Consider the following 23,677-nt stretch of genomic DNA (forward strand, 5'->3'; position numbering starts at 1 on the left):
TTCATCTTCCATCATTAAATTTTTTTAATGTTTATTTATTTTTGAGAGAGAAAGAGAGAGAGAGCACGAGCAGGGGAGGAGCAGAGAGAGAGGAAGACAGAATCAGAAGCAGGCTCCAGGCTCTGAGCTGTCAGCACAGAGCCCGATGTGGGGCTCAAACTCAGGAACTGGAAGATCATGACCTGAGCTGAACTCTGATGCTTAACCCAGTGAGCCACCCAGGCGCCCCCATCTTCCATTATTAAGTAAAAGAAACAGTCTTAGGAGTATTTGATATTCACTGAAAAAAGAAATACTGGACTGCAATCTATAAGATTTTTAAAATGTGGATAAAATTTGTTAATTTAAAATTACATTCTTTTCCCATAGCAAAATATAATAACATATCCTGTAACAGAAGAATATGCACAAGTTTCTTCTCTACATAAAGAGATTAGGATAGTTTGCACTTCTAATTCCCAGGCTTACTTCAGATCACAAATTTTCTAACCTGGTTGATAACAGTAATTAAATTATTGGGAGAAAGTTGTTTCTCTATGAATTATCTGATCCCTTACCCTAGTCTAAATTCATAAGTCAGGCGAGATGAAAATGGCTCTGAAAATTACAAACATAAGGAGATTTACTATTAAATTAAGGCAAAATAAGATTTTTTTTTAATTTAAAGGACTATAGCGTAGCGAAGTTATGTGAATTCATTTCTTACCCTTTGTAGTCGCATGATGTCGCTGTCTACCATGAAGTTAATCTAGTTGTTACAGTATTCAAAATTCATTCCTTCTGTTACTGCTTGGTTCCACAAGCGCTGAGTGATGGCAGGCACAGAATTGGATTAACAGAGTCGGATCATACAATATTTCATCTTAATGACGAGGCAAGATCTTCTGATGGAAATAAAACAAGTATTTGACATGGTTATTACCCTGGAAGGCCCACTGGGATCTCGGTGTCTGCTGCTCTCGCTTCTGCTGCTTGTAGCCTGGGAGGAGGGCAGCTGCCAGGTTCAGTACTCGGTCCCGGAGGAGGCTAAACATGGCACCTTCGTGGGCCGCATCGCCCAGGACCTGGGGCTGGAGCTGGCGGAGCTGGTGCCGCGCCTTTTCCGAGTGGAGTCCAAAGGCCGCGGGGATCTTCTCGAGGTAAATCTGCAGAATGGCATTTTGTTTGTGAATTCTCGGATCGATCGCGAGGAATTGTGTGGGCGAAACGCGGAGTGCAGCATCCACCTGGAGGTGATCGTTGACAGGCCGCTGCAGGTTTTCCATGTGGAAGTGGTGGTGAAGGACATTAATGACAACCCGCCTGTGTTTCGTTTAAAGGAACAAAGAGTGCTGATTTACGAATCAAGGCTGCCAGATTCTCTGTTTCCACTAGAGGGCGCGTCAGATGCGGATATTGGCTCAAATTCTCTTTTAACCTATAGACTCAGTTCCAGCGAATACTTCTCTCTAGATGTGAAAACCAACAGTGATGACAATACACAAATTGGGCTCGTATTAAAGAAATCCTTGGACAGAGAGGAAGCTCCCGAACATAACTTATTTCTGACAGCCACTGACGGAGGCAAACCTGAACTCACAGGCACTGTTCAGCTGCTGGTCACTGTGCTGGACGTGAATGACAATGCTCCCGATTTCGAACAGACTGAATATGAAGTAAGAATATTCGAAAACTCGGGTAACGGAACAATAGTAATCAGACTTAATGCTTCTGATCGGGATGAAGGAGTGAATGGGGAGATTTCATACTCTTTTAATAGTCTCGTTCCAACCATGGTTAGCGACCAGTTTAAAATAAATCCAAATACTGGAGAAATAGTAATTAGAGGGAATTTAGATTTTGAAAAAGTAAATTTATACAAAATTCGTATTGACGCGACGGACAAAGGCCACCCACCCATGGCTGGCCATTGCACCGTTTTATTGAAGGTTTTGGATGAAAATGATAATGTCCCTCAGATTGCATTGACTTCTTTATCCTTACCTGTCCGAGAGGACGCTCAATTAGGTACTGTGATTGCCCTCATTAGCGTGTCAGATCTCGACTCCGGTGCCAACGGCCAGGTGACCTGCACACTGTCGCCCCATGTCCCCTTCAAGCTGGTGTCCACCTTCAAGAATTACTATTCGCTGGTGCTGGACAGCGCCCTGGACCGCGAGAGCGTGTCGGACTACGCTCTAGTAGTGACAGCACGGGACGGGGGCTCGCCTTCGCTGTCGGCCACGGCCAGCGTGTCCGTGGAAGTGGCCGACGTGAACGACAACGCGCCGGCATTCGCGCAGGCCGAGTACACGGTGTTCGTGAAGGAGAACAACCCTCCCGGCTGCCACATCTTCACGGTGTCCGCGCGGGACGCGGACGCGCAGGAGAACGCGCTGGTGTCCTACTCGCTGGTGGAGCGGCGGGTGGGCGAGCGTGCGCTGTCGAGCTACGTGTCGGTGCACGCGGAGAGCGGCAAGGTGTACGCGCTGCAGCCGCTGGACCACGAGGAGCTGGAGCTGCTGCAGTTCCAAGTGAGCGCGCGCGACGCGGGCGTGCCCCCGCTGGGCAGCAACGTGACGCTGCAGGTGTTCGTGCTGGACGAGAACGACAACGCGCCCGCGCTGCTGCCGCTGCCTGGGGCGGGCGGCGCGGGCGGCGCCGTGAGCGAGCTGGTGTGGCGGTCGGTGGGCGCGGGCCACGTGGTGGCGAAGGTGCGCGCGGTGGACGCGGACTCGGGCTACAACGCGTGGCTGTCGTACGAGCTGCAGCCGGCGGCGGGTGGCGCGCGCAGCCCGTTCCGCGTGGCGCTGTACACGGGCGAGATCAGCACGACGCGCAGCCTGGACGAGGCGGACTCGCCGCGCCAGCGCCTGCTGGTGCTGGTGAGGGACCACGGCGAGCCGGCGCTGACGGCCACGGCCACCGTGCTGCTGTCGCTGGTGGAGAGCGGCCAGGCGCCCAAGGCCTCGTCGCGGGTGTTGGCGGGCGCCGCTGGCGCGGAGACGGCGCTGGTGGATGTCAACGTGTACCTGATCATCGCCATCTGCGCGGTGTCCAGCCTGCTGGTGCTCACGCTGCTGCTGTACGTGGCGCTGCGGTGCTCGGCGCCGCCCAGCGAGGGCGCGTGCGGGCCGGGGAAGCCCACGCTGGTGTGTTCCAGCGCGGTGGGGAGCTGGTCGTACTCGCAGCAGAGGCGGCAGAGGGTGTGCTCTGGGGAGGGTCCGCCCAAGACCGACCTCATGGCTTTTAGCCCTGGCCATCCACCCTGTCCATTAGTGGGTGATACGAGCCAACATCAGGATTTAAATGATGATCATGGTGCCAAGGTAAGTCTGAATTTTCATAATTAACATTTAATATATACTTGAAATGTTAAATTGTTTCCCAAGAATTTTTTATGTTTTCCTATTTTTAAAAATTGGAATACATTTACTTAAAATACATCTGTTCATTATTTGATTAACTATCGTAATCTATGTGGTTTGTTACTGGTCTTAATTTAAACTGGAACCAGACTTTCTATTTGTGGCGTTTCCTTTAATTGTGATAAACATTTTTTTCTAATTAATTCTGTAGAATTTTTCATTTCTTTGTGTTTGATCCAAATAGTGTAGAAAGAGAAATTCAAGGGAATTGGCACTTTGAGCAAGTAAATTCATGTAAAATATGCATTCCTCAGGCACTGCAAATCTCTTGAAAAAGTAAATTTTGAAAAATCTCTTATTTTGAATTTTATTTGGTGAGTTGCTTTTCAAGGAGAGCTATTTCTTTTTTTTTTTTTTTTTTTTTTTTTTTTTTTTTTTTTCTTTAATTTTATTTTTTATTTTTTATTTATTTTTTTTTTTCTGAAATTTATTGACAAATTGGTTTCCATACAACACCCAGTGCTCATCCCAAAAGGTGCCCTCCTCAATACCCATCACCCACCTTCTCCTCCCTCCCACCCCCCATCAACCCTCAGTTTGTTCTCAGTTTTTTACAGTCTCTTATGCTTTGGCTCTCTCCCATTCTAACCTCTTTTTTTTTTTTTCCTCCTTCCCCTCCCCCATGGGTTCCTGCCAAGTTTCTCAGGAGAGCTATTTCTTTAAAAATTTTTTAAATTTAAATTCCAGTTAGTTAACATACAGAGTTACATTAGTTTCAGGTGTACAACTTAGTAATTCAATATTTTCATACAATACCGGATGCTCATCACAAGTGCACTCCTTAATCCCTATCATCTATTTAACCCTATGGTAAACATCAGTTTGCTCTCTATAGTTAAGGGTCTGTTTCTTGATTTGCTTCTTTCTTTTTTCCCCTTTTCTCTTTGTTTTGTTTCTTAAATTGCACATATGAATGAAATCATATCGTATTGGTCTTTCTCTGACTTATTTTTCTTAGCATAATACTCTAGCTCCATCCACCTTGTTGCAAATGGCAAGATTTCATTCTTTTTACGGCTGAGTAATATTCCATCGTGAATCTATGTACCACATTTTCTTTATGCATTCATCAGTTGAAGGACACTTGGGCTGTTTCTATACTTTGCCTATTGTAGATAATGCTGCTGTAAACATCAGTGTGCACATATCCCTTTGAATTATTATTTTTGTATTCTTTGGTAAATACCTAGTAGTGCAATTGCTGGGTAATAGGGTAGTTCTATTTTGAACTTTTGGAGGAATCTCCATACTGTTTTCCAGAGTGGCTGCACCAGTTTGCATTCTCACCAGCAGTGTAGGAGGGTTCCCCTTTCTTCACATCCTTGTCAACACCCGTGGTTTCTTGTGTTTTTGATTGTAGCCATTCTGACATGTATGCCATGATATCTCATTATAGTTTTGATTTGTATTTCCCTGACTGTGAGTGATATTGAGCATCTTTTCTTTTGTCTTTGGGCCATATGGATGTCTATTTTGGAAAAATGTCTATTCATGTCTTCTGCCCATTTTAAATCAGATTATTCATTTTGGGGTGTTGAGTTTTATAAGTACTTCCTATATTTGGATATCAACCCTTTATTAGATATGTCATTTGCAAATATCTTCCCCATTCTGCAGGTTGCCTTTTACTTTTGTTGACTGATTCCTTCACTTAGCAGAAGTTTTTATTTTGGTGAAGTTCCAATGGTTTATTTTGCTTTTGTTTCCCTTGCCTCAGTTGACATATCTAGAAAGAACTTGCTATTGGTCATGTCAAAAAGGTTACTACTTGCGTTCTCCTCTAGGATTTTCACGGTTTCATGTCTATCATTTAGGTCTTTAATCTACTTTGAATTTATTTTTGTGTATTATTTTGTGTAAGAAAGTGGTCCAATTTGTTCTTTTGCATGTTATCATCCGGTTTTCCCAACACATTTGTTGAAGAGACTGTCTTTTTTCCCTTGGATATTATTTTCTTTTTTGTCAAAGATTAATTGACCATTTAGTTGTGGGTTCATTTCTGGGTTTTCTATTCTGTTCTGTTGATCTCTGTGTCTATTTTTGTACCAATACCATACTGTCTTGATCACTACAGCTTTGGAATATAACTTGAAGTCCAGAGATGTGATGCCTCCAGCTTTGGTTTTATTTTTCAAGGTTGCTTTGGCTCTTCAGGGTCTTTTGTGACCTAAAATGTAAATTTTTGGATTATTTGTTCCTGCTCTATGAAAAATGCTGCTGATATTTTGTTAGGGATTGCATTATATGTGTAGATTGCACTGGGTAGTTTTGACATTTTAACAATATTTGTTCTTTGAATCCATGAGCAGGGAATGTCTTTCCATTTCTTTGTGTCATCGTCAATTTCTTTCACAAGTGTTTTATAGTTTTCACAGTACAGGTATTTTACCCCTTTGGTTAGGTTTATTTGTAGGCATCTTATTGGTTTTGATGTAAGTGTGAATGAGATTGATTCCTTAATTTCTCTTTCTGCTATTTCATTATTGGTGTATAGAAATGCAACAGATTTCTGCACGTTAATTTTGTGTCTTGCGACCTTACTGAATTTGTGTATCATTTCTAACAGTTTTTTGGTGGAGTCTTTCAGGTTTCCTACATAGAGTATCATGTCATCTGCAAATAGTCAAAGTTTGACTTCTTCCTTGCTGATTTGGATGCCTTTTATTTCTTTTTCTTGTCTGACTGCTGTGGCTGGGACTTCCAGTACTATGTTAAATAACAGTAGTGAGAGTGAACATCCTTATCTTTTTCATGACTGTAGAGGAAAAGGTCTCAGTTTTTCCTCACTGAGAATATAGCTGTGGGTTTTTAACATATGGCCTTTATTATGTTGAGGTATGTTCCCTCTAAACGTACTTTGTTGAGAGTTTTTATCATGAGTGGATTTTGTGCTTTGTCAAATGCTTTTTCTGCATCTACTGAAAGGATCATATGGTTCTTATTCTTTATTTTTGGGGTGTATTACATTGATTGATTTATAAATAAATTAAAGTAATATTCTTTATTAATGGGGTATATTACATTGATTGATTTGTAAATATTGAACCACCTTGCAACCTAGGAATAAATCCCACTTGATCATGGTGAATGATTTTTTTTTAATGTATTGTTGGATTCAGCCTCATAGAATAAGTTTGGAAGTTTTCTTTACCTTTCCGTTTTTTCAAATAGTTTGAGAAGAATAGGTATTAACTCTTCTTTTTGACTTTTGTATTCTCATCTGTTTTTTTAATATTTATTTATTTTTGAAAGAGAGAGAGACACACACACACAGTGTGAGTAGGGGAGGGGCAGAGAGAGAGGGAGACAGAATCTGAAGAAGGCTCCAGGCTCCAAGCTGTCAGCATAGAGCCCAGTGTGGAACTTGAACTCATGAACTGTGAGATCATGACCTGAGCTGAAGTTGGATACTTAACTCACTGAGCCACCCACTCACCCCTATTAACTCTTCTTTAAATGTTTGGTAGAATTTGCCTTGAAGCCATCTGGCCCTGGACTTTTGTTTCTTGGGAGTTTTTTGATTACTGATTCCATTTCTTTGCCATTTCAGAAATAGGTCTGTTCAAGTTTTCTGTTTCTTCCTATTTCAGTTTTGGTAATTATATGTTTCTAGGAATTTATCCATCTCTTTCAGGTTGTCCAATTTATTGGCATATAGTTTTTCATAGCATTCTCTTATAATTGTTTGTATTTATGTGGTGTTGGTTGTTATTTCTCCTCTCTCTTTGTGATTTTTAAAAATTTGGGTCTTTTTTCTTTCTGATAAGTCTGCCTAGACGTTTATGAATTTTATTAATGTTTTCAAAGAACCAGCTTCTGGTTTCATTGATCTGTTCTATTGTTTTTCTCTTTTTTTAAGTTTGTATATCATTTATTTCTGCTCTAATCTCTCCTATTTCCCTCCATCAGTTGGCTTTAGGCTTCATTTATTGTTCTTCCTCTAGCTCCTTTAGGTGTAAGTTCAGGCTGTTTATTTGAGATTTTTTCTTGCTTCTTAAGGTAACCCTGTATTGCTATATACTTTTTTCTTAGGACAGCTTTTGCTGCATCGCCAAGGTTTTGGACCATCGTTTGTTTCTATGTATTTTTAAAAATCTCTTCTTTGATTTCCTGGTTGACCCATTCAATGTGTATCATCATGATGTTTAACCTCCCTGTATTTGTAGTCTTTCCAGATTTTTCTTGTGGTTGACTTCTAGTTTCATAGTGTTCTGGTTAGAAAAGGTGCATGGTGTGATTTGTCTTTTTATATTTGTTGAGGCTTGATTTGTGACCTAATAAGTGATCTATTCTGGAGAATGTTCCATGTGCACTCCAGAAGAATGTGAATTCTACTGCTTTAGGATGGAATGTTCTGAATATAACTGTTAAGTCCATCTGGTCCAATGTGTCATTTAAAGCCATTGTTTCCTTGTTTATTTTCTGTTTAAATGATCTGTCCATTGATATAAGTGGGGTGGTAAAGTCCCCTACTGTTATTGCATTATTATCAATTAGTTCCCTTATATTTGTTATTAGTTCTTTTACATATTTGGGTGCTTTCACGTTGGGTGCATAAATATTTACAATTGTTAGATCTTCTTGGATTGTCTCCTTCATTATGATATAGTACCCTCCTTTAAGGTAAGTGTACTCTTAATCCCCTTTACCTATTTCACCCTTCTTCCCACCCACCTCCCCTCTGGTAACCATCTTATCTTAGTTAAGAGTCTGTTTTTTTGTTTGTTTGTTTGTCTCATTTTTCCCCTTTATTCATTTGTTTTGTTTCTTAAATTCCACATATGAATGAAATCATATGGTATTTGTATTTCTCTGACTGATTTATTTTACTTAGCATTATACTCTCTAGATCTATCCATATATTTGCAAATGGCAGGATTTCATTCTTTTTATGGCTAAATAATATTCCATTGTATATATATACCATCTCTTCTTTAGCCACTCATCTATCAATGGAAATGGGCTGCTTCCATAATTTGGCTGTTGTAAATAATGCTGCAGTAAACAGGGGTACATATATCCCTTCAACTTGGTGTTTTCATATTCTTTGGGTAGATACTCAGTAGCGTAATAAATGGACCATATGATAATTCTATTTTTAAATTTTTGATGAACTTCCATATTGTCTTCGATAGTGTCCACACCAGTTTGCATCCCTCCCAAAAGTGCATGAGGGTTCCATTTTCTCCATATCACCACCAATATTTGTTGCCTTTTTTTTTTAAGTTTAGCCATTCTGATAGGTATGAGGTGATACCTCATTATGGTTTTGACTAGCGTTTCCCTGCTGTTGAGTGAATGTTGGACATCTTTTCATGTGTCTTTTGGCCATCTGTATGTTTTCTTTGGAGAAATGTCTATTCACATTTTCTGCCCATTTTTAATTGGATTATTTGGTTTTTGGGTGTTGAGTTGTATAAGTTCTTTATACATTTTGGATACTAACCCTTCAGATATGTCATCTGGAAATATCTTCTCCCATTCAGTTGGTTGTCTTTTAGTTTTGTTGCCTCTTTCCTTTGCTGTGCAAAAGTTTTTTATTTTAATGAGGTCCGAATAGTTTATTTTTGCTTTTATTTACCTTGCCTCAGGTGACACATCTAGAAAGATGTTATGGCCAATGTCAGAGAAATTACTGCAAGTGCTCATTTCTATGATTTTTATGATTTCAGCTCTCACATTTAGGTCCTTAATCCATTTTGAATTTATTTTTGTATATGGTGTAAGAAAGTGGTCCATTTTCATTCTTTTGCATGAGCTGTCCGTTTTTCCAACATCATTTGTTGAAGAGACTGTATTTTTTTCCATTGCATATTCTTGCTTCCAAGTGTTGTGAGTTTCAGAATTTTAGTGAACATTTATATTTCTTGCTTATTTAAAAGAAAGGTATGTGTAAGTCAAAGAAAGGAGGGTCACCAGGATGATGCGAGCTTTGGAAGTTGTATTATCTGAGTAACTGATTATGTTACCCATGACTGTAACTTTTTTGTAATGTAGTTTGATTTTTTTAACTCTAAATTAGACTCTGATTTGTATGGTCACATAAATTCACCCCTCTAGCTCACACCTAGTTGGACTAATATGTAATGTCCACAGCAGACTTTCAAGAACCATTTATAGTACTTAACTTTAAAGAAATGAGGGTGCTTTAAAAATGTGAACCAGTAGGCTTAGCTAAATTATATTCATAGTTGCTGTTTATAGAATTGTTATTAGTATACCTTTTGAGTTTATAGTCAACATATCATCCTGAAATATTCTTTAGCTTATAACTAGCTCCCCTATTCTCCATTTTAAAAGGAAATCTAAGTTAAGACTACGATTTCCAACCAACCAGTCTTAAACATTTTATATAAACCTATGCCACTGTAAGTTATATGACTAAATGCTATTAAAGACAATTAATTAGGAGATATGTGGTTTTAAAATTTGTATCTGCTCTTATTTAGTGTTACTACATAAATGGTATGCCTCTGTGGTTTTATTGTCCATTTTTGTGCTAATTAAAACCATGCAGATTGGAAAAATCTCAGGCAGATCAAAATTGGAAAGCAATACAGGTATAATAATTATTCTACTTGCAATTGGGAACATGGGAATAAAATACTCATGAGAATTTGCTCTGTTAAGTAAAACTGAAAATGATAAAACACCCCAAGCTTGATTGAAGGATTGCTCTAAGTATGACAGATGAATACTAACATTATGTAATGAAATAAATTTATGTTATGAAATCTCAATTAAATTGGAGACTGTAAAAACAGGTGGACATTCATAAAATCTGGGACTTAGAAAGAATGGAAAGAATAAAGAGATAAGAACCATGAACTTTTGGAATGGAGTATATAAATTCTGATGAAAAGAAAAATTCAAGATACTTTCTCCATGCAAAATTCACTTGATACAAATGATTTCTCTTCAAAGACCCCACTAACCCTCTATTATTGTGTTTTCTCAAGAAAAGTATATGAATTAGTTGCTTATATTCCTTGCTTCCTACAAACAAATACCTCTTCTAAGTTTTTCTTCCATTCGTAAATACTTGAGATCTTGGGTCCCTAGAGATACCAAGAATTTTCTTAACAGAAATCTAAGAAATGAAGTTGTCTGAACTTTATATAAACAAAAGATTTTAAAATTTACTGCTCCTGACATGATTCATTTTATTTTTATTTTAAAACTGGGAAAACGTATTTTCAAGGCATAAGGAGACCACAGTTATGGTCACACTAAATATTCAGAAGTTAAGTCTCTTAATGCTTTCAGCAAACATGAGAAGTGTTGTTCTACGCTTTAAGAAAACTGAAGGAAAAAAATCAGAGGTTAAAATAAAATTTAACATTTATTAATAAAATTGATAATTATAGTTCGTACTTACTATTTGACCACATGATGTCGCTCTTTACCGCGAAATTCTCTCATTCAAGACAAAACGAAGTCCTCCGTTTTCATATTAGAAAGATTCTCCACTGTGTTTTTCTATGCGGATGTTGAACAATGGAGAGCACATCAGGATAGTAACGAAGAGATAAGATTCCTCCAAATTTTGAGATAAGTTACGCCGATTTGAATAATTTTAAAATCCCAATTAATTTGAAATGGTGTACTCGAATCGAGACGACCGGGGGCACCAGCATCTACTGCTGTTTTTTATAATCCTCACAGCCTGGGAAAGCGGGAGCGGCCAGGTCCACTACTCAGTCCCGGAGGAGGCCAAACACGGCACCTTCGTGGGCCGCATCGCGCAGGACTTGGGGCTGGAGCTGGCGGAGCTGGTGCCGCGCCTTTTCCGAGTGGCTTCCAAAGGCCACGGGGACCTTCTGGAGGTAAACCTGCAGAATGGTATTTTGTTTGTGAATTCTCGGATCGACCGCGAGGAGCTGTGTGGGCGGAGCGCGGAATGCAGCATCCACCTGGAGATGATCGTGGACAGGCCTCTGCAGGTTTTCCATGTGGAAGTGGAGGTGAAGGACATTAACGACAACCCGCCCATATTCCCGGAGACAAAAAAGAATCTGTTTATAGCCGAATCCAGGATGCTTGACTCTAGGTTTCCACTAGAGGACGCTTCCGATGCAGATATCGAGGAGAACGCTCTGTTGACTTACAGACTGAGCCCCAACGAGTTTTTCTCTCTGGACGTACCAACCAATGGCGAACAGGAAAAACCTCTTGGTCTTGTATTACGGAAATCTTTAGACAGGGAAGAATCTCCGGAACTTCATTTATTGCTCACAGCCACTGATAGAGGCAAACCTGAGCTGACTGGCACTGTTCAGTTACTCATCAAAGTGCTGGATGCCAATGACAACGCACCAGTTTTCGACAGAACACTCTATGCGGTGAAATTACCAGAAAATGTTCCCAATGGAACATTAGTAATTAAACTTAATGCCTCAGATTTGGATGATGGCATGAATGGGGATATTATTTACTCATTCTCTAGTGACGTTTCCCCAGATATAAAATCTAAATTCTACATAGATGCCATAAATGGAGAAATTATAGCAATAGGACATATCGATTTTGAAGAATGTAAAACCTACAAAATTCGAGTAGAAGCGATCGATAAAGGCTATCTACCATTAGCTGGTCACTGTACAGTTCTTGTGCAAGTTTTGGACGCTAATGATAATGCTCCAGAGTTGACTGTTACTTCCCTGTCTCTCCCTATCTCAGAGAGTGCTCAGCGGGGCACAGTCATCACCTTGATCAGTGTGTCTGACCGAGATTCTGGAGCTAATGGCCAGGTGACCTGCACACTGTCACCCCATGTCCCCTTCAAGCTGGTGTCCACCTTCAAGAATTACTATTCGCTGGTGCTGGACAGCGCCCTGGACCGCGAGAGCGTGTCGGACTACGCTCTAGTAGTGACAGCACGGGACGGGGGCTCGCCTTCGCTGTCGGCCACGGCCAGCGTGTCCGTGGAAGTGGCCGACGTGAACGACAACGCGCCGGCATTCGCGCAGGCCGAGTACACGGTGTTCGTGAAGGAGAACAACCCTCCCGGCTGCCACATCTTCACGGTGTCCGCGCGGGACGCGGACGCGCAGGAGAACGCGCTGGTGTCCTACTCGCTGGTGGAGCGGCGGGTGGGCGAGCGTGCGCTGTCGAGCTACGTGTCGGTGCACGCGGAGAGCGGCAAGGTGTACGCGCTGCAGCCGCTGGACCACGAGGAGCTGGAGCTGCTGCAGTTCCAAGTGAGCGCGCGCGACGCGGGCGTGCCCCCGCTGGGCAGCAACGTGACGCTGCAGGTGTTCGTGCTGGACGAGAACGACAACGCGCCCGCGCTGCTGCCGCTGCCTGGGGCGGGCGGCGCGGGCGGCGCCGTGAGCGAGCTGGTGTGGCGGTCGGTGGGCGCGGGCCACGTGGTGGCGAAGGTGCGCGCGGTGGACGCGGACTCGGGCTACAACGCGTGGCTGTCGTACGAGCTGCAGCCGGCGGCGGGTGGCGCGCGCAGCCCGTTCCGCGTGGCGCTGTACACGGGCGAGATCAGCACGACGCGCAGCCTGGACGAGGCGGACTCGCCGCGCCAGCGCCTGCTGGTGCTGGTGAGGGACCACGGCGAGCCGGCGCTGACGGCCACGGCCACCGTGCTGCTGTCGCTGGTGGAGAGCGGCCAGGCGCCCAAGGCCTCGTCGCGGGTGTTGGCGGGCGCCGCTGGCGCGGAGACGGCGCTGGTGGATGTCAACGTGTACCTGATCATCGCCATCTGCGCGGTGTCCAGCCTGCTGGTGCTCACGCTGCTGCTGTACGTGGCGCTGCGGTGCTCGGCGCCGCCCAGCGAGGGCGCGTGCGGGCCGGGGAAGCCCACGCTGGTGTGTTCCAGCGCGGTGGGGAGCTGGTCGTACTCGCAGCAGAGGCGGCAGAGGGTGTGCTCTGGGGAGGGTCCGCCCAAGACCGACCTCATGGCCTTCAGCCCCAGCCTTCCCCCGTGTCCTGGATCTCTGAATCCAACGGAAGATCCACAAGCTTCTTTGGAGTCTTCTGGAAAGGTCGGTTGTTCAAATATTTTATTTATTTATAGATTTATATTTGAAGCCTGAAAAATATTCTCGTTACCTCAGACGGTACTTAAATAGTTTTACCCAGTTATTATAGAGATCTGTCAATATTTTCTTGTTTTTCAGAAGTGAGTACTTTTATACCTGACTTTTGAGTTTCAATTTCTAATTGAGAATCATGAAAAACCATACATTGAGTAGGTATTTATTGGGTGCTGAATCAGTTTTATTTAAAATCTGTTATGGGGTCGTATTGAATTTCTATAGCCAGACTACCTCTCTGCCTGAGAAGTATCAGTTGAAAAACAATTTAATTGCTACACATTAAGTATACTTCAGCATTACTCTGTCATTTATTCATTTCTAAAGTATGCATGATATTTTAGTATAATTCTGTTGTTTATAAGAAACCCATAAGCAGAAATATGTAGTAGCTGTTACCTTGTTAACTTTGTAGTTTTTTACTTTCCTCTGGATGGAGACTGGAAACGTGGTTGGTCAGCACTACTCAGTGTTCACGTCAATGAGTAAATTTCAGTGTACCCTAGAAATCAGTTACTTTGCTTTAGGAATCAAACACCAAATGTTAGAAATGTAACACTCTTTCCAACTTGTGTAAAATATGTTTCTTTATGCTTGACATTGATATTTTATCTGATATTGGAGAAAATACTTCCTGACATATACTTTGTTTCTTCAAATGACTTTCTCCTTTTTACTAAAAATTTTGTTGTATATAATGTTTGAGCATTAGAGATATATCTAAATTCTACACTCTGAATTCTCTTGAAATTCATAGTCTGTCACTTAAAAAGTTACTCCATCAGTGGAGAGGATGATTTACTTTTCCTCTCAATATTCTGAAAGACAGAAATCTGGAGATGAGATTGTACACCTTTAAACTTATTACATGTTAAACTTATATTTCCTGAATTGTGGTGGTTCTTCACACTGGGTCTTTAGTCCAAGCTTTTATTTTCTAATTTATATTTTAGAAACTTCCTTTATATTTATGTAGCATTTTTGTTATGTGACTTATTTTTTTTTATTTTTTTTTTTTTAAGACAATTTGCGCTTTTTTTTTTTTTTTTTTTTTTTTTTTAGGGACAGAGAGAGACAGAGCATGAAAGGGGGAGGGGCAGAGAGAGAGGGAGACACAGAATCGGAAACAGGCTCCAGGCTCTGAGCCATCAGCCCAGAGCCCGATGCGGGGCTCGAACTCCCGGACCGCGAGATCCGTGAGATCGTGACCTGGCTGAAGGTGGACGCTTAACCGACTGCGCCACCCAGGCGCCCCGTGACTTATTTTTATATTCTGGTGTTTTTATTGTGTTAGATATTTTACAAGGTACTCCTTAATTAAAAACTCAGCAGAGTGGGGAACCTGGGTGGCTCAGTTGTTAAGCGTCCAGCTCTTGGTTTTCGCTCAGGTTATGATCTCATGGTTTGTGAGTTTGAGCCCCTCCCCACGCTCTGCACTGACAGCATGGAGCCTGCTTGGGATTCTCTCTCTCTCTCTCTCTGCCCTTCCCCTGCTCATGCATGCTTTCTCTTCTCTCTCAAAATAAATAAATTAACTTAAAAAAAACCTCAGAGCAAAATCAGAGTACCTTTGAAAATAGAGCCACAATATAACAATGAAAGTGCAAGTGAAATTAAATAATATATTTCAGCATTTTTTTCTTTTCCCTTATAGAGAACATGTTTGTTATATGTTACAAAGTGATCTGTTTTCTTTTCATCATGCTTATTTCCAAACTTGAGTTCTCTGAGCTCCTGTAATCAATCTTGTCTACGTCTGTCAGCATAACTCACCTTAGATCTAGACTTATACCTTCAAATATCTCTGTCCTTGCACTTTTTTTCAGGTTCCATATGTCACTTGAATTGGGCTCAGGTATTTGATTATATGTTATATGGATTATATGGATCGAGGAGTGCTAGAAATCTAACTCCCCGCTCCTTTAATCTCTTAGAGCTAGTATTATTTATTATTTACTATGTTTTCTATAATTATAAATTTTATTCTTTATTATTGATAGCTGTATTGATATAATTGGTAATTTCATCCTTTATATTAATATTTATTTTCTCTTTAATATGGGCTATCATCATGTGCAAATTTTCAGAAGATCAGTGAACATCTAGCAATGAATTTATCTTTTGGATCATCAGGAAGCATGCACACACTGGGATCTAGGGAGGTTAGGATTTGAAACAGCTGAGAAGTTCAAAATGCAGAAGTGAGAGCATGGAAGACACTTTAGTTTTTTGCCTAGTAACTAGCCCTCTGTGTTTCTGTGGGTAACACTCCTCAATTCAAGCAGCAACCATTAAATCAATAATGAAACTTCCTATGTCAGCCCCTAAATTGTAGTTTTTATATAGGGATAACTATCTAAGTTCTGACTTAATCTTAGACACTTTTGAGAGTGAAGGGACACTATAAGTAAGTATACAAGACTACAGACATAAACAGAGTATATCTCAGGTAACTTGGGGTCTATGGCCAGCCTATCCTATCCTAGACCTGATAATGCTAACTGCATTAGCAACATCTGGAGTCCTTATTGAACATTCTGGTTCCCAGACTCTACTCCACAATTTCTGAAATAAGTAGGACTGGCAAACTTGCTTTTCAATAAGCACTCCAGGTGTTTCTTATTCAGCTGAAGTTTTAGATCTAATAGGCTTATGAGACACTTAGCAAAGCAAGTTCCTATTAATTGAGAGTATATAATTTAACTACCCCTGCTTTGTATTCATTATTGCAGATTTAGCTGGCACATTTATGCTATTACTTGCTATAAAATGCACATTAACAGGAATGGAGTATAGTTTATATTATTACCTTGTGTTGCGATGATTATTCACTAATAAACTTATTTTTAGATTCCAGAAAGTAGCTCAAACTAAACATTGATTGGTATCGTAGATAGATACATAAGTTGTTACACTTTAATTTGTGCTTTACAAGAAAAATAGCCACTAAAACCAGAATTTGAATGGATTTTCACCTAGGGTCAATCTGAAGAAGTAGAAGATTATAAAAACAATTTAATGGCACACATGAATCCATGAATTAAATGACTCTCATTCCTGTCACTTTTTTTGTTCATAAGTGTTAGTCTGTTTTTCAGCTCTTAATAGCAACTGAAAGAGTTCAAAATTATTGATCTCTGTTATAACTTACAATATCATTAAAGTAAAGAAAATAACCTTTGGATAAGACCAAAGGTCCTATTATTAAGTTTTTCCTTTTTGGGGAAAAAAAGAACTTTTTCTCTTTTTTCAGTAGTGCAGATATATTAATAGAGAATTTCATTTGCTAAATACTTGATTCTAAAAACTTTAAGAGAGAAAATATTTTACTTCAGGTGATAATGGATATTTTATTGACACTGATAAAACTATTAGATAATTCCCAAACTGTATATTTGGGGTACTCAAAAAGCTTAAATGTAACAAAGATGAAAGTGCTTATCTTTAGAATCATAATTAAAGTTCTTTTTTCCCATGTAAGATACATATAAAAATGTAACTTCTCCCTGTATAACTGATTTCTCAAAAAAAGTTCTTTTCTGCTTTCCTAAGATGGGAACCACCCACCACTCAGCCTGTGTAGTAGCAATCGTAAAGGTATTGCAGAATGATAATATTATATAGGTAATAATTTTTACCAAAAAGCTGATTTTGGTCTCGACCATTATGAAAATAAATGTGGCTAAATTGAGGGCTGAAAATATTGCCATTTATGAGCCACTCACTTTCCTTAAGGTAATATCCTAGGTCTCCTTAAGGTAATATCCTAGGTATCTAATGTATCATAATTCACACAACCCCCATATTATTATTGTATGAATGTTATGAGACTGGAAACAGAGACAGAGAGTCACACAACCAGTAAGTTTAAGAATAGGAATCAGAATGGAGTCATTTCCAATATTGAGCCGGTGTTCTTCTCTCAACTTTCTAGTGATTACTGAAATTTAAGAGTTTCAAACACCTCACAGAGAAGTGATACTTGAGATTAGCATCTGGTAAGGTTTATTTAATCGCAAAAATAATGAGAAAGAGAAATGAATTAAGTATCAAACTTGAAGACATATAAATTTGTTATCCAGCAAAATACTAATACACTAGTATTATAAAATATTAAGAGCATTTTCAAATGTAGCTAATGAGAGTCATGGGGAAGAAATTACTTCCCGAGATTCTGAATTTAAGAAAACGCTGAACTGAAGGTCGACAATGATTATTATTATGTACAAAAGAGACCTCATGTGAAGTTTTGAAGATCCATAGAGCTACAAATATGTACAAATAGAATCAAACGCTGTGAATGAAAGACAAGTTGTTAAAACTCACGGAATTGTACTTACACATTCAGCCACCGGATGTCGCTGTCTTCCACAAAATTTTTTTTGGAACAAAGGCATAATCCTGTTTCTCGAGGACTAGAAAGGAACTACATTTGCAGATCTCGGCCGTTTCCATAAAAGTGGATGTAAGAAATCGAATAGGAAAATTCAGACAGCAGTTGTTCTAGACCGCTGATGCATCAATTTGTAAATCTCCAGAAAGGTATGATGTTGGTCTACAGACCCAGGGGGCCAAGAGACTGGCGCCTGCTTCTCTTGCTTCTGCTCGTCGCAGCCTGGAAGGCGGGGAGCGGTCAGGTCCACTACTCGGTCCCGGAGGAAGCCAAACACGGCACCTTCGTGGGCCGCATCGCGCAGGACCTGGGGCTGGAGCTGGCGGAGCTGGTGCCGCGGTTTTTCCGAGTGGAGTCCAAAGGTCGCGGGGATCTTCTGGAGGTAAATCTGCAGAATGGTATTTTGTTTGTGAATGCTCGGATCGACCGGGAGGAGTTGTGCGGGCGGAACGCAGAGTGTAGCATCCACCTGGAGGTGATCGTGGACAGGCCGCTGCAGGTTTTCCATGTGGAGGTGGAGGTGAAGGACATTAACGACAACCCACCAGTCTTCTCCGTCTCAGAACAAAAGCTTTCAATACCCGAATCTCGACTGCTTGACTCTCGATTTCCGCTAGAAGGCGCATCTGATGCGGATGTTGGAGAGAATGCAGTGCTTACTTACAGACTCAGTCCAAATGAGTTTTTCATTCTTGATATTATAAACAAAAAAGACAAAGGCAAATTTCCAGTGCTTGTTCTAGGAAAAATGCTGGATCGTGAAGAAAACCCTCAGCTTCAGTTATTATTAACGGCAACCGATGGAGGCAAACCCGAATATACTGGATCTGTTACTCTGCTGATCTTGGTGTTGGATGCCAATGATAATGCGCCTATGTGTGACCGATCCGTTTATGAAGTTAAAATGTATGAAAATTCAGCGAACCAAACGTTAGTAATATGGCTGAATGCGTCTGATGCGGATGAAGGAATAAACAAAGAAATGATATATTCATTTAGTGCTTTGGTTCCATCCAGCGTAAGAAGGAAATTTCTAATGAATGAAAAAACGGGAGAAATACGAATAAATGATGCTATTGACTTTGAGGATAGTAACACTTATGAAATTCATGTAGATGTGACAGATACAGGAAACCCACCAATGGTTGGTCACTGCACTGTCTTAGTGGAAATTCTGGATGAAAATGATAATTCACCTGAGGTGGTTATCACTTCTTTGGCTCTTCCGGTACAAGAAGATGCTCAGGTAGGCACTGTCATCGCCCTGATCAGCGTGTCCGACCGTGATTCTGGAGCTAATGGCCAGGTGACCTGCACACTGTCGCCCCATGTCCCCTTCAAGCTGGTGTCCACCTTCAAGAATTACTATTCGCTGGTGCTGGACAGCGCCCTGGACCGCGAGAGCGTGTCGGACTATGCTCTAGTAGTGACAGCACGGGACGGGGGCTCGCCTTCGCTGTCGGCCACGGCCAGCGTGTCCGTGGAAGTGGCCGACGTGAACGACAACGCGCCGACATTCGCGCAGGCCGAGTACACGGTGTTCGTGAAGGAGAACAACCCTCCCGGCTGCCACATCTTCACGGTGTCCGCGCGGGACGCGGACGCGCAGGAGAACGCGCTGGTGTCCTACTCGCTGGTGGAGCGGCGGGTGGGCGAGCGTGCGCTGTCGAGCTACGTGTCGGTGCACGCGGAGAGCGGCAAGGTGTACGCGCTGCAGCCGCTGGACCACGAGGAGCTGGAGCTGCTGCAGTTCCAAGTGAGCGCGCGCGACGCGGGCGTGCCCCCGCTGGGCAGCAACGTGACGCTGCAGGTGTTCGTGCTGGACGAGAACGACAACGCGCCCGCGCTGCTGCCGCTGCCTGGGGCGGGCGGCGCGGGCGGCGCCGTGAGCGAGCTGGTGTGGCGGTCGGTGGGCGCGGGCCACGTGGTGGCGAAGGTGCGCGCGGTGGACGCGGACTCGGGCTACAACGCGTGGCTGTCGTACGAGCTGCAGCCGGCGGCGGGTGGCGCGCGCAGCCCGTTCCGCGTGGCGCTGTACACGGGCGAGATCAGCACGACGCGCAGCCTGGACGAGGCGGACTCGCCGCGCCAGCGCCTGCTGGTGCTGGTGAGGGACCACGGCGAGCCGGCGCTGACGGCCACGGCCACCGTGTTGCTGTCGCTGGTGGAGAGCGGCCAGGCGCCCAAGGCCTCGTCGCGGGTGTTGGCGGGCGCCGCTGGCGCGGAGACGGCGCTGGTGGATGTCAACGTGTACCTGATCATCGCCATCTGCGCGGTGTCCAGCCTGCTGGTGCTCACGCTGCTGCTGTACGTGGCGCTGCGGTGCTCGGCGCCGCCCAGCGAGGGCGCGTGCGGGCCGGGGAAGCCCACGCTGGTGTGTTCCAGCGCGGTGGGGAGCTGGTCGTACTCGCAGCAGAGGCGGCAGAGGGTGTGCTCTGGGGAGGGTCCGCCCAAGACCGACCTCATGGCTTTTAGTCCCAGCCTTACCCCGTGTCCAGTACCAGATGTGCAAAGGGAAGAACAGTCTAGTGGAGAGGACTACTCAAGGAAGGTGAGTTATTACTTTTTATTTCCATATGTTGCCTTATGAATAATATTTTATTAACCGCTTTCCCCCATCTTATGTATGTCTCGGATATCTTCATCCTTTATAACATAGCATATTTCTATAATCAAATATTTTAGTAATACCTAATATAATATTTATTTTAAAGTTCATGTTGTATTTTGTCTATTGTACCTTATGCATTTTTTTCTTGATACTTCAATTTTTTAAATTATTCAACCTATTTTTAAATATTTTATTTCCAATACAAGTATTTGATGTAGTTTGTAGGTTTTTTCCCTTAAACCACTGTCTTTTTTATGTTACCAGTATTTATGAGATTAGTACTTTATTTAATTTGTACTCATTAGTACTTTAATTTTATTTAACTTTCAAATCTAAATTTTGAAATGACCCTATTATCTTAACAAAGACTGCTCTGGTAAATTCTCTTGATGGTGAAACAATATAACTTATAATGCATACTATATCCTCAGTAGGCAGTGTTTACATTTGTTTTTAATGGTAAGATGTGTAGACTTAAAGTTTGTTCATAAATGTCATAATTGGGGCACCTGGATGGCTCATTCGGTTGAGCATCCTACTTTGTCTCAGGTCATGGTCCTATGGGTTAGAACCCCACATTGGGCTCCCTCCTATGAGCAGGAAGCCTGCTTAGGATCCTCTGTCCTCTTCTCTCTCTGCCCCCCACCCCCCGCCCACTCTCAGGCTCTCTCGCAAAAATAAACATTAAACATAAAAATAGTTATTATGTAATAGTTATTGACATAATTTTACGCAGTAGCTTTTTATCATCTACTCCTCTATCAGCATGAAATCTTGCTTATGATATTCAAGTATTAGCTTTTTCATTCTGAGGAAAGAGTCATGATTATGTTTAATAATGGAGAATCTTTGAAAATCACTTTAAGGAGCTCAAAAAGTTACTTTAGTCAAAATTAATATGAAAAATTTGAAGAGAAAATTGAATTGTTCTCTTAGAATGTTTCCTACTGATTTCATATCATATAAGTGCAATTTAGGTTATAACTACTTTAGTCATCTTAAACAGGGTTGTGTTGGAAGAGGTGGACTGAGAAATGCCAGATAATTAACTCGCAGGATGCCAACACTATCCTATTCATTATTACATTCTAAAACATGTTATCTGATCCCTATGATTTCATTTTTGTTTAAGTTCAGTGTTACCAAAATAGCAGTGCAACTAGTTTACGATCTTGACTCTGGTTCTTAGCAATACTTTTTCCTTTCTGTATGCAGACTGAATTTTTACTCTGAATGTGCCTCACAAAAAGCTTCCCATAAATCTTGAAATCTCAGGGCACCTGGGTCACTCAGTTGGTTAAGTATCCCTCTATTGATTTTGGCTTAGGACATGATCTTGTAGTTCATGAGTTCGAGCCCACATTGGCTCCTCACCGCCAGTGCGACAGTGTGGAGCCTACTTGGGATTCTCTCTCTCTTTGTCTCTGTCTCTCCCTGCCCCCCCCCCCAAAAAAAAAAACTAAAAAAAAAAAAAAACCCTTGAAATCTCTATTCAAGTTTAGGAACACCAGAAAAGACAATTGTGGCAGGAGTTTAAGCATGGCATTGCCTTCAGTATTAATACTTCCTATGGCCAGTCTCTAACTCTCAGAGATTACAAATGATAAGTTAATGCAAAGTATTTAAACTTGTGTACAGAATTCCTTTCTTTTATATCTGCCTTCTCTTTCAGCCTTTTATAATGTCATTTTATCCCCCTTGCAGAAAGGTCTTATACTAAGGTATCTGTTTATCTGAGCAATTAATGAAACACAGAATTGTGTGTTTACCAATTTAGTCTTATTTATTTTACTTTGCTTTTTTTGGGGGGGGCATGTTTAAAAGACAACTATGCACCAAAAATTTAACATAACTAATTAGCATTTTACCCAGCAACATAATAATTTTAAAGTCTTTGCAAGAGGTAGTGCAAATAGGAGAGGAAACAAGGTGGGATTTCAGGATAAGTTGGGAGATAGTAAAGACACATTATGTTTTTAGTTTGACAATGTCTTCCTCTGTCTCTGTTTTAAGATAACTATTTCAAAAAACTTTATGGATGGTTTCTTTTCATTCTATTTAGAATTATTGAAATTTTGGAATGAAACCAAAAAATTTTCCAAGTCACGAATTGCTTTTAACATACTTGTCAAAAAAGGAATATGCCAATTTCTTTTAAAGTTATAACATCTTAATTTTATAATCATGTTTAATATATTCTTTATTGGATGGCATTAAACTCAGGCTAATCATGAGTACTCTACAGCTCTTCAAGGCATAGTATTTGTTATAGTCTGTGTCAAGATCAGTAACCAACCCATAGCTTTACTGGTATACCATAGTTATTTAGCTATATGATAGCCTTGGAATTTGGGGACTTGAAAAATGATCTTTAATGTGTACTTTATGTGTACTTAATTAATGAACCAATTCCTTAAACCAAAAATGGAATGGACCTTCAGTATGGCATCATTCTCAAAGGGACTGGATTATTTAAATTAGCAAATGCAAGGGGATTTATTTCTTAGTCATGTTTTTTTCTGAATTTAGTCACTCTCACCCCCCCATGTGCTAAAATTTTTTGCTCTTCTTTAGGCGAATATGTTGGTCTTGAGTTTATGGCTTCCACAATTAAAAAATAATTAAAAGTAGTTATAACTATAAATCTTTTGCATAGATCTATAATAATCAAATCACTATTTTATTTATTTTTTCATTTTTTATTTTGTTTACATTCATTTATTTTTGAGAGACAAAGAGAGACAGAGCACAAGTGGGGGTTGGGCAGAGAGAGGAGACACAGAATCCGAAGCAGGCTCCAGGCTCTAAGCTGTCAGCACAGAGCCCGACATGGGGCTTGAACTCACAAACCACGAGATCATGACCTGAGCTGAAGTTGGACGCTCAACCGACTGAGCCACCCAGGCGCCCCTCAAATCACTGTTTTAAAAAGTGTTCCAAAATGAAGACTACAGCTCACTTTCACATAAAACCTAAGATTCCTTTGTGTAGCCATTTACAATATTTTTTTAGTAAGAAAGTTTGGGATTTTCCAGGTGGCTGCTATCTTATCAAAAAGGATTTCAAATACTGGATATAGTTTGTTTCTTAACAGCCTTGAGAATGATTAAACTATTTTTCTCTTTTCATACAAGACTGATAAGCTTATTGCAGTAGATAACAGTTCCTATGCAAATTTCAATTTGGTTTTTGTATCTGAGATAAGAACAGGAAAATAAAA

The 23,677-nt window shown here is 41.3% G+C and overlaps 3 protein-coding genes across 3 annotated transcripts in view; all 3 read left to right on the plus strand.

Moving 5' to 3' along the window:
• Window positions 1-494: 494 nt before the first annotated feature.
• On the plus strand, window positions 495-3,332 carry LOC122479638 (protocadherin alpha-6-like). The gene has a single exon (XM_043573420.1). It carries the CDS (start codon window positions 867-869, stop codon window positions 3,330-3,332), a length of 2,466 nt encoding a protein of 821 aa, XP_043429355.1. The 5' UTR covers window positions 495-866.
• A 7,521-nt stretch (window positions 3,333-10,853) lies between these two features.
• LOC122488297 (protocadherin alpha-7-like) overlaps window positions 10,854-23,677 on the plus strand; it is a 126,902-nt gene continuing 114,078 nt past the window's right edge. Inside the window, 2 exon segments of the mRNA XM_043589552.1 lie at window positions 10,854-13,279; window positions 13,281-13,402. Coding sequence (XP_043445487.1) covers window positions 11,006-13,279; window positions 13,281-13,358 — 2,352 coding nt within the window. The 5' untranslated portion in view covers window positions 10,854-11,005 and the 3' untranslated portion in view covers window positions 13,359-13,402.
• On the plus strand, window positions 16,848-20,451 carry LOC122488269 (protocadherin alpha-10-like). The gene has a single exon (XM_043589536.1). It carries the CDS (start codon window positions 17,968-17,970, stop codon window positions 20,434-20,436), a length of 2,469 nt encoding a protein of 822 aa, XP_043445471.1. The 5' UTR covers window positions 16,848-17,967; the 3' UTR covers window positions 20,437-20,451.

This window comes from Prionailurus bengalensis, chromosome A1, assembly GCF_016509475.1.
Source record: "Prionailurus bengalensis isolate Pbe53 chromosome A1, Fcat_Pben_1.1_paternal_pri, whole genome shotgun sequence".
NCBI lineage: Eukaryota > Metazoa > Chordata > Mammalia > Carnivora > Felidae > Prionailurus > Prionailurus bengalensis.